This window comes from Macaca nemestrina, chromosome 7, assembly GCF_043159975.1.
Source record: "Macaca nemestrina isolate mMacNem1 chromosome 7, mMacNem.hap1, whole genome shotgun sequence".
Taxonomy (NCBI): Eukaryota; Metazoa; Chordata; class Mammalia; order Primates; family Cercopithecidae; genus Macaca; species Macaca nemestrina.
The window spans coordinates 19,677,946-19,693,342 of NC_092131.1; the positions used below are offsets into that span (position 1 = coordinate 19,677,946).

Sequence of the window (15,397 nt, forward strand, 5' to 3'; positions counted from 1 at the left end):
CATGGAGATTTTAGGCAAAGATGTTTAAAAGCTCTACTCATAGTTTATAGAATTGCTAGTGCCACAAGGCCATTCATTGTGATGTTGAAATTATTAGTTGTAAGTGAACCTTCTAAAATAAATCTTGGAAGAAAACATGTTATAAGAAAATGAAGTCAGTCCTCTTACTAGGCAGTTCCCATTATTTTTCCATTTTGAGAAATTATCCTCAGTTCAGTTGTATTACTATGGTGATGTGTTTGCATTTCAACAAACCAAGCCATAAATCGAGCTCTGCATGTTTAGCTTCTGCCTTAGGATTTTTACTGCAGTGTCTTTATTCTTGAGTAAAATCCCCGACATCCTGGCTAGAAATCACAACGAATAAGTAATTTCCCAGCCAGACAAAACAATCTGAATTGTTAATCTCAGAATTCTAAGAAATTACATAAAGATGCAAACAATGGGGATTAAAGAGTGGGTAAAAATTAAATGAAAAAAATAGCCCACAAATGAATGGAAATATACATGCTCTCCAAAATAACATTGTGGAAGTAAACAAAAACAGGCGGAGAATTATGCTTAATGAGAATTGGACATGTGGCTTAGCCCTCTGAGGCCTGAAACAAGTAAACACTTCCCGAATTGTCAGTCCATACATCCCTCTCTCAAAAGAGAGCTCTTAGAACTGGCTCCCTCTCCTCCTGTTTAGAAGCTTACTTGGTCTTTGGAACAATTGCACATATAATTTTAACAACTGAATGAACAACTCTACAGGAGATGGGTTTTGAGTACTTCAGAAATTCCTATAGTTTGTATCAATCAGATATGGGAGATAGTTTTGCAAAATACTGTTTGTGTAAAGAGAAGGGAAGAACACGCGCTCTAGTCTAACCAATCAACAATGTGTGAAAACATGATTTAGACAGAAGTACACAACCATCCTATCAGTTCTACCCAAATGTCATATCAGACCATCTCTTCCCTGATAACAGTTTTGTTAGCCTAAGGACACATTAGCTTAGTTCGATCTGGGCTCTCACAGAGCTTTCTGCTAGCGGCTCTGCTTACTGGTAAGTAAGCAATGCAATTTTGCCTAGCAACCCCACCGTGGAAACACAGCTCCATACTGTAAGTGGCAGGGGGAGTGGCAGGGAGGCAGGGAGAGCGAGGTTTGTGCCTCTCAGAATCCCTCTGCAGCTGGTTCCTAACATTGCAAACATTATCTGCAATTCTTGGCAGTTTCTGAAGGATGATGAAAAATGGGATGGGGAGGTGGCTGAGCCTGGGGTTTTGGAAGTAGGGTGGAATTAATTGGAAGACAAATAAAAAAGCTTCCAAGATTGTGAGCTGAGACTGTCTGAGAGCTCAAACCAGAGTTGGCAAGAAGAACCAAAGGAGAATGAGGACATTTTTTGTCATTGACAATGAGGTATACAATATATCCAGGAAAAGACAACCAGCAGCAAACTCCTGAAGCTAAACAAAGATTATCTCAAGCCACGTATGAGGGAACATTCCTCAATGGCAAAGAGAAGCATTAAACCTGGGACTGTCTACGTCTAAGGAAAAATTTGAGCATTTACATTAAAATGGCCTGTTAACAAGCATTGAATATTAACCAGGCACTGTGCTAAGTGTTTACACACTTGTTTAATCTTCCAAACAATCTGATAAGGTGGGGTTTCATATCTCCATTTTATAGAGAAAAAAAACCTAATGCACAGAGAGGTTAAGAAACTTGCCTAAGGTCACTCAGCTATTTAGCAATGGGAATGGGATGTGTCTCAGGCAGTCTTTGCCTAGACTCTGTGTTCTTAAACACTATTATGGCTTTTCAGCAGTAGTGAACAGTTACAGGACTAATGGAGATAAGAAAACTGAAGATCATCACACGGTACATGAGATGGTTTGTGATTCCATTGTGAAAGCTGCAATTTAAAATGTTCAATTAAGGCAACTTTTTTTTTTTTAAATACCTAGAGGGCAGCAAAAACATGGGTATCCAGAATAACAGATATTGCTAAAACCTTACACCCACAGCACTTCTTTTTATAGCGAAGTATGGGTATACACATATTTTCATCCACCTACACACATATACACATGCAAGACACTCATTTCTTAAGTCCCTAAAATACCCTGATAATTAAATGCTCCAAACATTCTCTGAGCATCACCCTTGGATGTCTGGGAGAAGCAGCCCAGGAACACACTTGTTGGCCTGGGCAATGAGTAATGGTGAAGTGTTTATCTTGCTGATAAAGTCTCTGGTAGATGATGCAATTAAGATGCCACGATCTAGCATTTGTTATACACCTCCTTGTCTGCCATCAAACAAATCCACCCCTGTCCTTCCCCATCTTCCCTCCTGCCCATCTCCTGAAGTCCAGGAACGTCTCCAGCTTCCTACGTACTTGCAGTCCTCTTTTGCCAACCTCAACCTCATTTAGATTGAAATTACATTCACATCTTAATTTATGACTTAACAAGCATCTCACAAACATTTAATTCATTTTCATTTCATTATACGTTTGAGGAGGAATATTTGAGGAGGAATAGTGCTCCCATTGCTAGCAATTAGATTGACTTAATGACCTATGGCGAAATCTCCTTTTGGCCTTTGAACTTTTCATACATTTCTGCAAACAAAACTAGGTTAGTTAAAGTATGTTCCTGGATTCTCAGAGGGGCTTACCTGCCTTCACAAAACCCTCCTATAATATCCAACATGGAAATTTATAAAATGGACAAAACTTTCCCTGCAGTTTTCATGTAATGTATCTTGTTATGACACTTTCATGTGTGAAAAAGTCAATATGTTCATATACAGTTTCAACAATATCAATAAATTGTATTTTTTTTTCAGATGGCTTCTCTGAGATTAGGAGGGTTTCTATATCCAAGCATAGATCAAATTATTTTTCCCTGTTCCCATTTTATATACCAGATACCTTCTTAGGAGTTAGAAAAGTACCTCCTTTTTACAAGGGAGGGTGGCATTTCTTTAGCTTTTCCTGGACGGATCACCCAGTGACCATTTTTTATTTTCAGTCTTCGTTCGCAGAAGGGACAGAGGACTGCCCATTTTCAGTAGGAGTTAGTCTGATTTCTTTTGTTAGATGCAGACGACTTTGTTTGACAACTTTCTTTGGGCTGGTGAATTGTTGAATTACTTGAAAAGCTGTTTCCATTGTTAAGCACTGGACTGAGAATTAATTACATCAGAATTCTAATCTCAGCTAATTAGTAGCATCATTTTATGCAAGTCCCTTAACCCCTCTGGGCTTCTGTTTTGCATGTGTAATATGAAGTGTATAAAGCAAAAGTCTCTCTGTGCTTGGTGCAATGAAGAGGATGCAAGTCTCATGGTACGGATTTCCTATACTGATTGCCCTAAATGTGGTGTACGTTTGCAGAAAATTCATCTAGGCAATGTAGAAAGGCCATACATTCTGGCCATACATTCTGTGTTTAGTAGAAAGGCTAAACACATCGTTCATATATTTATGCTAGTATATGATACCAGGGCCTCCTGGTGACAGTCTCCAGCACCAATTCTGAGAGTTGTGAGGATTTTTCAGCTTAGAGTCAATTCAAGTGTTGCCTTCAGCACATCCAAAGAGAATATCACCGATGCTACCATTCCCACTCCTGGACTCCATTGGTATGATTCCTTTGCCCCAGTATCAGTCTAGTTCCCATTCTAGATGCTTTTTTTTTTTTTTTTTTTTTAATGACCCAAAAACTGACTCCTTCAAGAGCTGGCATGAGATGAGATTTGTTTGCAGAGATGTATAAAAATTTCAAAGCCCCAAAGGAGATTTCACCACAGATCATTAAGTCAATCTAATTGTCATCCTACTACCCATTTAGATGGGGACCCTGTTATGCTAACTCCTGTCCTGTCTCTTGTGAGTGATACAGTCAGCACACATGATGATCACAGCACCAGCTCAAACAGGTGTGTTTTAAAACAAAAGTGTGTTATAAATGTACAGCTTCAGCAGGGAAAAGGTGGGGGTGAAGAAACACACAAATACTTGGCTAGAGTCAGTCACAAGTGAAGATGGAGATGACTGTGTTTTCCGTTTCATCCAAACATTTTGGCCTGACTCGGATAATTTTTTTTCCAGCATATTCTGTTTGACATATTCTGTTTGACACAAGGGAAATGGTGCAAATCCATCACCACCATTGTGGAAAAAGTTCCAAACTCATTCTCACGGATGGAGGATCAGTAATAATACATGACAAATGGCAGCAAGCCCTTTTTGGGAAATCATTATATTTGTACCAGTGAGAAGTTAGAATCAGTATTTGGGCTGCAGTCATGGAACCATGCAAGAAACATTCAAAGCTTCGGCTAAGCAGGATTTTTTGTTTGTTTGTTTGACCTGTTGTCCAGGAACAGGCTTCAGGAAGCCTGAGAACCTCCTAGACCACTTGAAAACTTCTGTTTGTGCACTTTTCTAGGAAGGAGTTCACAGCGTTCATAAAACTTCCTCCAAGCAGCCAATGACCAGAGAAAAGTTAAAAGTCACTGACACAATACCTTTTTCTGTGCATCTGTATCCTGAATCCAGGGTGATGCCGCTGACTTGCCTGTCTTTCTCCTTTGCTCTTCCTAGAAAAAGCAAGTGAGTCAGACCAAGATCCGCGTCATCTCAACCATCCTGTTCATCTTGGCCGGCTGCATTGTGTTTGTGACGATCCCTGCTGTCATCTTTAAGTATATTGAGGGCTGGACGGCCTTGGAGTCCATTTACTTTGTGGTGGTCACTCTGACCACGGTGGGCTTTGGTGATTTTGTGGCAGGTAAGCACCCTTGGCATCCCAGGCACTGGGGCTCTGGCGGGGAAAGTAATCTGTTGGCTGTGCTTTTCACAATCGATAAAAGATGTTGCGGGAGAAGCAAATGAAGATGACTCAGTGTCACTACTGCTGTGAAGAGGCTCATTTCAAATCCCTAGTCCTATATAATATAAACACCATAGGTTTTTTCTGCCATGAAAAGAAAGCCAACCCTTTCCTTCTCAGGATGCTTATTTCCCTTATCGTCACACGAATGATGCAAGACTAAAGTGAATTTCTCATTGAATCTTGGACTTCTGAATTTTCTAATCTAATGATAAAGGCTGTGCCAGGAGGTGGCACATAGGAAACTCAGACGAGATTAGCATAGGATTTGGTCTGCAGTGACCTGCGGGTTCAGCTTCCTGACTCCCAGGTGAGAACCATTGTCTCTGCAAACGTTGTCCTGGGCATGACCAGATACGAAGCTAAGGTGTATCTACGGGGAGCTGAGATACACCTGCCCAGAGGGAATATAAGCTCATGGATTCTGCAGGAGTGTGTATACAAGCAAAAGCCTTCCTTGTAAAAATAAATGTGGATGAGCTATGTTTAAGGAAGTGAAAAAAATCACCATCAATTTCATCTAGGGCCAGGGAACTGGCAAATGAAATGAGACTTCGTTTCTTGTGAGCACCAGTTTCCCAAAGTGGTAGAAAGGTACGGATACAAGGAAGAGGCCATTCTTCTCTTTTTCTAATGGGATGATTCTAGGTGTTCAGACAAGTGATCGGTTTCTACTACAAGAAGTGAACGCTTTGATCGAACAACTGTATCATCTATCACAAGTTTGAAATGTCTGGGTAGTGTGTGTGTGTGTGTGTGTGTGTGTGTGTGTGTGTCCTTTACCACTTCCTGGTGAAGTGACAGCCTGACCTGAGCCCTAAGCAGACTGTTTTTTTGTTTTGTTTTGTTTTGTTTTTGTTTTTTTGTGTTTTTTTGAGACAGGGTCTCTCTCTGTTGCCCATGCTGGAGTGCAATGGTGTGATCACGGCTCACCGCAGCCTCGTACCTCTGGGGCTCAAGCAATCTTCCTACCTCAGCCTCCTGAGTAGCTGGGACTACAGGCGTGTGCCATCACGCCTGGCTATTTTTCATTTTTATTTTTTGTATTTTTTGTAGAGATGGGATACTGTCATGTTGCCCAGGCTGGTCTCCATCTCTTGGGCTCATGCGATCAGCTTGCCAAAGTGCTGGGATTACAGGTGTGAGCCACTGCACCTGGCCAGACCGTTCTTGTTTGGCGTGTGATCCCAGCAGGGTCTTGATTTCTCCATGGAAATACTGTGCACATCAGGAGGAGTGGGTTCTGGTCTCTGGGAGTCTGGCAAACAGGACATTCTGGAAGAGATTGCTGAAGGCTCATCAATAGGGGTGCAGGTGCCTTCCTGTTAATTTTACAATTCAAATAACTGGCAGAGTGATTTTGTAGCTCTTCCAATTGGGCAGACAAAGACTGAATTCCACTTTGTAGAAACAGTAGAGTTTTTTTTTCCCCCTTCCTTTTTATTGCTTAAGGACTAAGAATTGCAAAGTGACTGAATTTAGTTTTTTTGACTTTTGACAGTTTGACTAAAAATCATTTACGGAAAGCCTGGAGTCTAGCACTCTACCCATTTTTCCTTACGCGCAGTGCTCAACCATGGATATCTAGTTAGTGGCCTCAAGCTCCGAAGAGAGACCGCACAGAGAAACTGAGAAAAGTAAGAGGAACAGTTATAGATGTACTCCAGTTAATCCCTTAGCATCATCCGTAGCTGGTCTATGGGAAAACTCAGTAGTGGTTCCAATCTAAGGCAAACACGAGTAGTGGCAGCTGGAATTTTGAACTATTTCACAAACGCCTTTAAGTACCCAAAGCATAATCTGCAGTGTGTAGTGCTTTAGAGCTCTCTGGGATAGCACTGGGCTGTCCCGAGGACTATCTATTATAAGATACTTGTGACAGACACAGATCTCTAACCAATGGCTCAGTTTGGTCTGTTAGTCTGAGGCACAAACAGCAGAGGCCTGGGAGTGAGATTTTTTAAATGATGCTTTTATTATTTATTATTATTTATTATTAATATCTACCATGGACTGAGCACTTCGTACAAACTAGCATTTTACCTTATCTTTACTTACCTAGTAAGGGCACAACCTACACAGTCCTAGGCATGCACAGTTTTATGGCCCTTGTCAGTGATTACAGAGCCATATTTCCTTTGTCCTGAGGTTTCTGCAGACCATGGTCTCTTAAAAGCCACAGTGCTGACGGCAATTAGGCCAGACCCCTTCCAAGCTCCAGTTTTCCAAGCTTACACACACCAATCTGGAGAATGCATGCCTGAAAAGACTGGAAGTTTGTGTCTATCTTTTGGTAACAGTCTAAGACTGATAGGGAAGGTTGCCCAATCATTGGAAAAAGATACATTAACCAGACTTGATGGTTGCTGTGATTTGACACAGTACAAACTCTACTAGAAATGTAATCAGAACATTGATCCTGCAGGATTGATTGCTGATTTGTTTTGCAGCGGACTCACTTTAGGACAGCCTTACAGTATTTTGCAGCTCTGTCTGGGAGCACACACAGAACTCCGAATCCAGATAAGCAGCTCATAAAGGGATATTTAGAAGGGTGTTGACTGCCTGCTTCTTTGTTCCTTGTTCACTAGCGCACCCTAGTGACCATCTTTGCTGGGTGATAGTGACTTGCAAAGGTAAATATTTACTCCCAGATAGCCCACAGGAGAAAGCTACAGATTTCTCTGGCATAGCACAGAAACCACAGAAATGAAATGAACCTCAAAAACCACTTACTGGTGCAGGAACTCAAATCGTATCCTCAGGCTCTAAAGATGCAGGAGAGAGTTGTCTGAAAGGAAAAACCAAAAGCAGCTGGACCAAACTGAAGGGGGCTTGGCACAGAGAAGTTGGAATTCTAACGTTAAGAAGTGGCAGTAGCTGTCAAGACTTCGTGGTCTGCTGGGCTATGTTGCTGATTGGCTTTGGGCTTGTTGAGAGGAGCCACAGGTCACATTTCTTGCCCAGCTGCCTTTGCTGTAAGAGTCAGTGGTGCTAGATGTGGTTACAACCCTGGTCCAGTGGGGAAGTCTCTAATCACTCATCACCTAATACTGTAGTTACCAATCCATTGCTAGTATCTGTCGTCTTAGAAACAGCTACTGCCTGCTTCCTTAGGCAACAGCGTTTCCCAGAGAGAGAGCGAGGCTGATGTCCGTTATTTCCAGAAGCTTCCTCACTTCCTCTTTAGGAGGGTGGGTTGGGCTTGCAACCTGTTTTGCATGGCTGCCTCCAGCAGTGCCTGTAGGAAGGTTAGAATAAATAGGCTAATTATTCAGAATAAATGACTGGTCCTTTCAATGGAACAGCCAGTCAATGCAATCAGGCAACTGGCCAATTTGATTTGATGGATTTTTTTACTGTAATCCTTATTTATAAAATAAAAGGATTGGCCTCAAAGGTCCCTTTTAGTTCTAGCTCATGGTGACTCTAATTACTCAGCCTAATTGACCCTTTGGAGTAGCACTATGTAAACACCATTCCTCAGTTAGCATTAAATCACTATTGCTTGCATCAAAGTCCCAGTAATGCCGTTAAAGCTAATTTTACTTTCACACATCCACTTGTCTCTTAGTAAATGTATGAGTGCTTAAGATGGAAATGGTTCCAAGAATTCCAAACCATAGGGGGCGATATGATATTTGATTTTTATTAAAATAAAATTAGAGAAGTTTAAGAAAAAACAGTGACAGCCAGGCCTGATGTGTTGTGCTGTAGTTCAGAGTCATTCATCCTCAACGCTCAGGTTCAGCATAAGTAGGTCAGGTTGGCTACTGGCGTGTTTTATTTCTGGTATTAAGGTTAGTGGTCAAGAATTGAGGGAAATAAAGCCTCAAGTTAGGCTCCTGTGGGTAAGGGACGGGTCTCCCCCTTGCCCTCTAACCCCGGTCCACCTTGTACACAGCAGACCTAACAGCTGAGTGCTAGACAATGATGGATGACGTCTTCACTACATAGACTGGAATATGTGTTCTCTGCAAAGACCATATACTAGATCACGGTTAAAGTAACATTTGGTTGTTTTCAGGGGGAAACGCTGGCATCAATTATCGCGAGTGGTATAAGCCCCTAGTGTGGTTTTGGATCCTTGTTGGCCTTGCCTACTTTGCAGCTGTCCTCAGTATGATCGGAGATTGGCTACGGGTTCTGTCCAAAAAGACAAAAGAAGAGGTAAGACCCCTTCCTAACTCTATGAATGTTTCTGAGAACAGATGAGCTTGTGTCCAGAATTGCCTGTCTCTGTCCTGTGGGCTGGAGTGTTTCTGGCTCAGTTGGGAGCGGGGGGGGGGCTCATAGGCTTCTTCATGTTGAATCATTCCTTCAAAACCAAGGAGAATAGAATACAGTTATTTCTGGATTCTTTTTTTGGCAGGTGAGAAAATATGGTGATTCGTTTACCAGTTCATAAATCCTGGAAAAACTAGTAAACAACAGCTGATTTTTAAAAAATGAAAATGAAAATAAATAGTCAGGAGAGGTAGACTACGGCTGAGGGGGTGTGCAGCCTGTCTTTCCGGCCTTAGGGTCTGTGTGGAAAGGCAGTTGAACACCAAGAATCTTTCCTGATTCAGTAAGAAACTGAAATCATTGAAGAGTGGCCCCCCATGGGGAAGTGAATCCAACGGGTCTTTTTCACTTATATCCCCGCTTGGTTGTTGCATCCATAGAGACAAATACATCCCTGTGGACAGGGCTGTGCATGGAACTTTACATGAAGGGAACATAAGAAGGAAAGACAGATTTTGTGATCAAAAAATAAATATTCGGCCGGGTGTTTTCTGGTGGTGGTGTTGGTGGTGATAATTCCTTCACACAAAAGCCCCATCAGAATCACCAGCACTCTCAAAAATAAACATTTAATGAGGCCGGGCGCGGTGGCCCACGCCTGTAATCCCAGCACTTTGGGAGGCCGAGGCGGGCGGATCACGAGGTCAGGAGATGGAGACCATCCTGGCTAACATGGTGAAAGCCCGTCTCTACTAAAAATACAAAAAGTTAGCTGGGCACGGTGGCGGGCGCCTGAAGTCGCAGCTACGTGGGAGACTGAGGCAGGAGAGTGGCGTGAACCCGGGAGGCAGAGCTTGCAGTGAGCGGAGATGTGCCACTGCACTCCAGCCTGGGAGACAGAGTGAGACTCTGTCTCAAAAAAAAAAAAAAAAAAAATATATATATATATATATATATATATATATATTCATGTAGCTCTCAAAAATTTCATATATATATATATATTATATATTGTAGCTCTCTTAGGAAGAGAGGAAAAGAAAGGAGAACGGCCAAGGAAGGAGGAAAAAAGAGCTGAAGAAAGGAAGGGAGATAAGAAAAACCAAAGAGATAAAGAAAAGGCCAGCCTCCGTTTGTTTCATTCTGTATAAAGGCCCCAGGAGAAAGTTGCTGAATGGAGAGATTTCCCATATCACTTTCCTTACATAAGTAAGCCAGGAAAGTAAGCAATGCAATTTCCAGACTGATTCCCCAGACAGCTAACTGACCTGCTGAAAATCAGCTGTAACAAAAGAGAAGGGAACAACATGAATATTGACTTTCCTGAATGCACAAATTTGAGTTCCTCATTTGCAGAGGGAAGCATGGGACTTGTACTGTCTGCCCGGTTCATTAAGAGCCAAGAAATTTGGTGCTGATTCTCAGGCAAAACTCCACTCTAAGGAGGCCTGTTCTGTGGGCTTTGGCAGAACAGGTCCTCCTCCTGCACCCTGACTGGGGGAAGTGGGTTACCAGGTGCCCTGGAGTATCTTCTTAAACCAGGGAAAGCCCCACAGCACATGGCCATAGCATGGCCCAGATAGGGTGGCCAACCATCCCAGTTTTCCCAGGACTGAGGGAGTTCCTAGGACACAGGACACTGTTTTGAAACTGGGACAGCCCCGGGCAAACTGGAACAGGTTGGTCACCCTACCTGGATAGCAAACCAGAAAGGCAGGGAGGGCAGAAGGCATGCACAACATCCGCTGTGCCCGGGACTGAGGTGTATTTCCTCATCTCCGATGAGCTAGCTATGGTCACTCAAGTGTATGTTGGGGGAACGAGGCCATGCAACTGATAAAATATGAGAGCTGGAAGCCAGGCCTGTCCAACTCCACGTTTTCACCTCTCCTGCAGAATGCCGTCCCCCTCTCTTTAAGTCACCATCTCCAAATCTCAGGCTTCTTGGGGTTCCCCACCACGTGTGTCTCCCTGAGCCACCTTATTCACTAGCCAATTAGGGATGGGTGCCCGGGTGGCAGAAGTACTAGGTCTGAAGGTAGCATTTGCACCTCTCCCTGGGCACGTGCTCCGCCACCTCCTGGCTTCTCCGTGGGGACACCCGAGGGCTGGGAGCTGGGAGACCCAAGGCAAATGGCATTTGTCAGCATATTGTTGCTCTTCTGTCTCTTGGCCAGGTGGGTGAAATCAAGGCCCATGCGGCGGAGTGGAAGGCCAACGTCACGGCCGAGTTCCGGGAGACACGGCGAAGGCTCAGCGTGGAGATCCACGATAAGCTGCAGCGGGCAGCCACCATCCGCAGCATGGAGCGCCGGCGGCTGGGCCTGGACCAGCGGGCCCACTCGCTGGACATGCTGTCCCCCGAGAAGCGCTCTGTCTTTGCCGCCCTGGACACTGGTCGCTTCAAGGCCTCATCCCAGGAGAGCATCAACAACCGGCCCAACAACCTGCGTCTGAAGGGACCGGAGCAGTTGAACAAGCATGGGCAGGGCGCGTCTGAGGACAATATCATCAACAAGTTCGGGTCCACCTCCAGACTCACCAAGAGGAAAAACAAGGACCTCAAAAAGACCTTGCCCGAGGACGTTCAGAAAATCTACAAGACCTTCCGGAATTACTCCCTGGACGAGGAGAAGAAAGAGGAGGAGACGGAAAAGATGTGTAACTCGGACAACTCCAGCACAGCCATGCTGACAGACTGTATCCAGCAGCACGCTGAGATGGAGAACGGGATGATACCCACGGACACCAAAGACCGGGAGCTGGAGAACAACTCATTACTTGAAGACAGAAACTAAATGTGAAGGACATTGGTCTTGGACTGAGCTGTGTGTGTGTGTGTGTGTGTGTGTGTGTGTGTATGTGTTTTTAATATTCACACTGAGACACGTGCCTTAAACAGACTTATTAGTCCAAAATTACATAGCATTGAAGAATATATTTCACTGTGCCATAAACAACTGAAAGCTTGCTCTGCCAAAAGGAATCAGAGAACAAGAACTTCATTTCCGATAGCAACCACAGGACACACCAAGAGTGTCCGTGCACGTAGCCGGTTCTGGCCGTACATGCTAAGGGCATTGCAGTGGCAGTCTGTACCCCTGGGCAGTGCCACCTGGGCACACACGTAGACAAGGGCAGCTATACTTTAGACGAGCCTCCTGAAAGAAACAGTTGTGTCTTTTTAGTGGAGTCGTTAGTAATATGTGCACATGCAGAAGGGGACCTGATTGGGGGTGAACTGGTTATGTGTAACAAGGGTTGGAGTTGACATTTTGGCATGCACTCTGAGCTTGAATTTTGATACAAACCATTCAGTGCATCATACCTAGTCTTTCTATGCTCCAAATGAATGTCTGTGGGGACTTGAGAGCACCTGGAATTTGTTGGAAGCAGATCAGAGCACACGTATTAAAAGGTGCAATTGCTTTTCTCATGACAAAAGAAAAAAAGATAACCACAAACACATCACAGTGTGGATACCACCTTAACCAATGACAGAAGCCTGCTGAGTCTGGTCTTTCTCACAGGGGTAGGTAGTCCACATGAACTGGTGAGCAGTGGTGAAATGCGACATCAGCTGCTGTGTGGTTAAAAGCCAATCATGCATTTTCCTCAGTGGGTGCAATGGTGACAATAAACTGATTTGGAAATGTCCACGTACTTTGCTTATAACTTGTTTTGATAAGAAGGGGAGAAATACCAAAACAATTGCCTTGCATGATGCCAGTGGCTTGCTGTTCTGTCTAGCTGATACTACATTTTTATAAAAGTAGACATCCTGCATTTCTGAGACACACTGAGGACCATGGCATCTTTCCATCTCAGGGCTTTTTGTCCCTTGGGTGTCTTAGGGTAGACATAGTGATAAGATCCAATCTCGCTATCTCCAAACAAAGAGAAAATGTACCCCTTGTACAGTAAGCTTGAAATGTTTTTATTGCTTGCAGCGTAAGTGCCATTAATTCCGTTTAACAATGATAACTTAGAAATATTTAAAATATTTCATTTTACTTTTATGTTTGGGCATTCCTTTATTCTGAAAATGTCACTTCTTCTCCTTGCTTGTTTCTATATCTCACATCGGTAATTCACTAAAACTGGAACACCTCTAGACTGATTGTTCGCAGGCAAACGATAAGCTAACGTATCGTAATTATGATTGGTCCATGAGGCTAGAACGTCCTGTAGAGGAAAGTCGGTGAATGGCTGGTCATCGGTTGCATGATGATTTTAAATGGGTTTGTATCAGAAAGGGGAAAATACATACTCCTGTGTATGCCTCAGTCTTTATCATAATTGGCTGGTTCACAGCTAGCTCTTTGGGCCACACACGAAAGCATCTGGACCTGGCAACACCAGGCAGTGGCTGGTTATGGGTGTTCTAGGCTCACTGCTACCTTTTAGAGAGTTCACGGGATTTTACATAACTAACCCTCAGTGTGGATTTACCAAAAGATCACAGCACTAACAGAGACTTCCAGAAACTGTCTAGTGCTTTCTGACCTCCAGGGAATGTTGTACCCACGACATCCTCGACTGCTGGTACCATGGAAGACCTGTCCCTGCCCATTTCTCAAAAATTTACAGCTCTCCCCTGCCTGGAGCACAGGCAGTCTCCTCTCCCTGTCCCCAGACCTTTAGGCTCTGTTGAAGTTCTGGCATTGCTTTTGAGAAGGAGCCGGATAAGAATCAACTTTGATGAGACCCTTCCTGTCCAAGGAAGGTCTAAGTCAATTCCTCCATTGGACTGGAGGTGACGCTCACTGGTGACATGCTGTGTCGACACAGTAATAAATAGTCACTTGGGAGGCAATGTTTATGCGGGTGTGGATGTTGAGTTTTACTATGGGAACCATTCCAGCCTGACAAAATGTGTTTTAAGGAATAGGTAGATAACTGGGACTTTCTGTTACTCTTTAACAAGTCGAAGTTTCCTAATTAAACTTTCCATGGATCTCACCTATTTGGGTTTCCACTCTGTGTTATCTGGTACCTTCTTTGTAGTAGTGTGTTAAAATTCCAGGCCCTACGGCCAAATCTGGCAAAGGCTTCCGTCTCACTTATTCAGTGCTTTCTGTGGGACAGGCACTTTATGAACGTCAGCTCAATGAAACCTCACGACACTATGTGGGAAGTATTTGCAAAGCCATTATATACACAAGGACACAGAGGCTCAGGGAAGCTATGTAATTTACCCAATGGCACATAGCAAGAAAGTGGTAGAGCTGGTATTCAAAGTCTGACCAAAGTCTGCTTTCAACTTCACTATAGTGTCTGTGTCATGCATCCTTGTGAATGTGTGTGTTTGTGTGTATGTGTGTCTTTCTAGCTTCATGGACACAGCTTACAGATGTGGGGAGCAGATATGGAGGAGTCTCCACCACCAAGAGGGCACAAGGTCTCCGTGTAAACATGGCTCAAAGGGTTGCCCCTGCAGACACCTACTGTACATTTATTTGGTTTTGGCTTTGGAAATTCTGTATGTGGCACCCTTTTAAAAAATGCCCTTTGAAAGCACTCGTTTGCACTTTATTTGCTAACTTTGTAGGAACTCTGCATGCAGCAGGAATAAAATAGTTCAAAGCACTAAGCTGCATACTCTACCAAATGGAACAGGTGCATGTGTTGGTGTGTGCATAGATGCTTCCCCAAACGAGTCAAATCAGTCATACAGAGGGATCAAACATAACCTTGGGCTGGGAGTGGGGAAATTTTCTACAGAACCCATTCCCTGGGTACATTTGGCCACGAATCTGATGAACAAAATCAAAGAAGACCCTCTATGGTGACTGATGGATTAAATATGTGTGCAAAGTGTTTAGAAACCTATAAAATACTCTCACAAAGAAGCTGAGAGAGAAAAAGAGGTTGGATTCCTCTTCATATAAACTAAGATTTTTGGAGGAGGTCGGTTGGTGTGAAGTTGCTTGAATGTTACCTTTTGTAGATGGGGCCAAATGGCATGTAGAATACACGTGATAAGTCAAAGCTGCTACACATTCTATACATGCATCAGCACAGCCCTCCGTTTCCAATCTGCACTCCCACTCCACCATAAACCTGGGAGAAATGTGTCAATTTCGCACACGGAAAGAGCACACGTCCACCATCTTTGGTGGGGGGTGTCTTTTGCTTCACTGGCTTCACTGGCAATCGGGCACTGAATTTCTCTTGCATGACAAATCTGGAGGTTTACTGGTGAGAGAGCCAATGGGCATTTTTTCCTGGAAAGAGTACAGCTCCATATGCAGTCCTAACCCAATAGTGA

General features: G+C 43.6%; 1 protein-coding gene across 3 annotated transcripts in view; it reads left to right on the forward strand.

Moving 5' to 3' along the window:
- Nucleotides 1-14,924, forward strand: part of LOC105467586 (potassium two pore domain channel subfamily K member 10) — a 165,324-nt gene extending 150,400 nt beyond the window's left edge. For all 3 annotated transcript variants that reach the window (XM_011717307.3, XM_071099759.1, XM_011717306.2), the window contains 3 exons: nt 4,611-4,797; nt 8,927-9,069; nt 11,304-14,924. In XM_011717307.3, the coding sequence (XP_011715609.1) occupies nt 4,611-4,797; nt 8,927-9,069; nt 11,304-11,924 (951 nt within the window). In that variant the 3' untranslated portion in view covers nt 11,925-14,924. The remainder of the gene's footprint in view (nt 1-4,610; nt 4,798-8,926; nt 9,070-11,303) is intronic.
- Nucleotides 14,925-15,397: the final 473 nt, after the last annotated feature.